At 57.1% G+C, this 1,495-nt stretch overlaps 1 protein-coding gene across 1 annotated transcript in view; it reads left to right on the top strand.

Annotated features, from left to right (window-relative positions):
* Positions 1-1,489, top strand: part of HOXB2 (homeobox B2) — a 2,683-nt gene extending 1,194 nt beyond the window's left edge. Inside the window, exon 2 of the mRNA XM_015616026.2 lies at positions 924-1,489. Within this exon, the coding sequence (XP_015471512.1) occupies positions 924-1,429 (506 nt within the window). The 3' untranslated portion in view covers positions 1,430-1,489. The remainder of the gene's footprint in view (positions 1-923) is intronic.
* The last annotated feature ends 6 nt before the right edge of the window (positions 1,490-1,495 follow it).

The raw sequence follows: 1,495 nt of genomic DNA on the forward strand, positions 1-1,495 counted from the left end.
GGAGGGGGAAGGAAAATGGGTGGGGAAGGCGGGGGTTGCTGCCAGCGGGGTGGGGAGGTGAAAGAGCGAGGGCTGGTCCTGCAAAATGAAATTATTCCAGCCCCAAACGCCCCCCGAGCCCCCCAGGAAAAGGAGCAGCGGCTCCGCCAGGCGCTGCTGGGCCGGGGAGCCGCTTTCCCTCGGGATAAAGCGCTGGAAGAACAATTCCAGGATTTCCATGGCTCGGCTCAGGTAAAATCGGGCAGGATAAAATCAGGTAAAAATCAGGGTGGAGCTGATTGGCCAGGGAAAGCTGGAATAATGAAATCAAAGTACCGGGAAAGGGTAAAAAATAAACCAAAAATAAAAATAATTATAAAAAAAAAAGGGAAGAGGGAATGGTTTGAAATTCCATTTATCCTCCAGAGTGGCAGAGAGGGAAGGGCTCTAAAAGGAGAGGCCGGGGAGCAAAATCCCTTTTCCTCCCGGTTCCCAATCCTCCTCCAGAGGGGGAAGAGTTGAATTGAGGAACGGAATTGTTTGGAAAAGAGAAGAGGGAAAGGAAAGGAAAGGAAAGGAAAGGAAAGGAAAGGAAAGGAAAGGAAAGGAAAGGAAAGGAAAGGAAAGGAAAGGAAAGGAAAGGAAAGGAAAGGGAAAGGAAAGGGAAAGGAAAGGGAAAGGAAAGGGAAAGGAAAGGGAAAGGGAAAGGGAAAGGGAAAGGAAAGAAAAGATGGTTTGAAATTCTCTTTATCTGCAGAGATAGCAGAGAGGGAAGGGCTCTAAAGGGAGAGGCCGGGGATCAAAACCCCTTCCCCCCGCGAGGCAAAAGCGATTCCCAATCCTCCTCCAGCGTGGGAAGAGCTGAATTAAACAATTCAGAACTCCTCCAGGCTCTGGCTTTGTCCCTTCCGCTGACCATTCCCACCCCCGGCCGTGTGTTCCAGAGGGGCTGGCGGACAGCAGCGGCTCCAGGAGGCTCCGCACCGCCTACACCAACACCCAGCTGCTGGAGCTGGAGAAGGAATTCCACTTCAACAAATACCTGTGCCGGCCGCGGCGGGTGGAGATCGCGGCGCTGCTGCAGCTCAGCGAGCGCCAGGTCAAGGTGTGGTTCCAGAACCGGAGGATGAAGCACAAGAGGCAAAGGCAGCGGAGAGAGGAGCCGGGTTTGGGCGGTCTGGATGAAGGCAGCGAGCCCGAGGGCAGCCCCGCTCCGCCGGAGCCCCGGGGGAACGCGGGGCCGAGCTCCGAGCAGCCCGGGCCGGCTGCGGGGGAGGCTCCGGACTCGCCGGTGCTGCCGGAGCTGGGGCTGCTGCCGTGCCTGGAGCTTTCCCAAGGGTTTTCCCCGGCTCTTCCCGCTGCCCTGGAGAGCCCGCTGAGGTTCTCCGAGGAGGAGCTGGAATTCTTCAGCAGCGCGCTTTGGAGCATCGACCTGCAGAGATTCGATTAGCGGGGGAGAGCGGCTGGAGGGCACCCCAAAATCGGCACGGAAACTGGGGGGGACACCCCAAATCTG

Source organism: Parus major, unplaced genomic scaffold, assembly GCF_001522545.3.
Source record: "Parus major isolate Abel unplaced genomic scaffold, Parus_major1.1 Scaffold329, whole genome shotgun sequence".
NCBI classification, from domain to species: Eukaryota; Metazoa; Chordata; class Aves; order Passeriformes; family Paridae; genus Parus; species Parus major.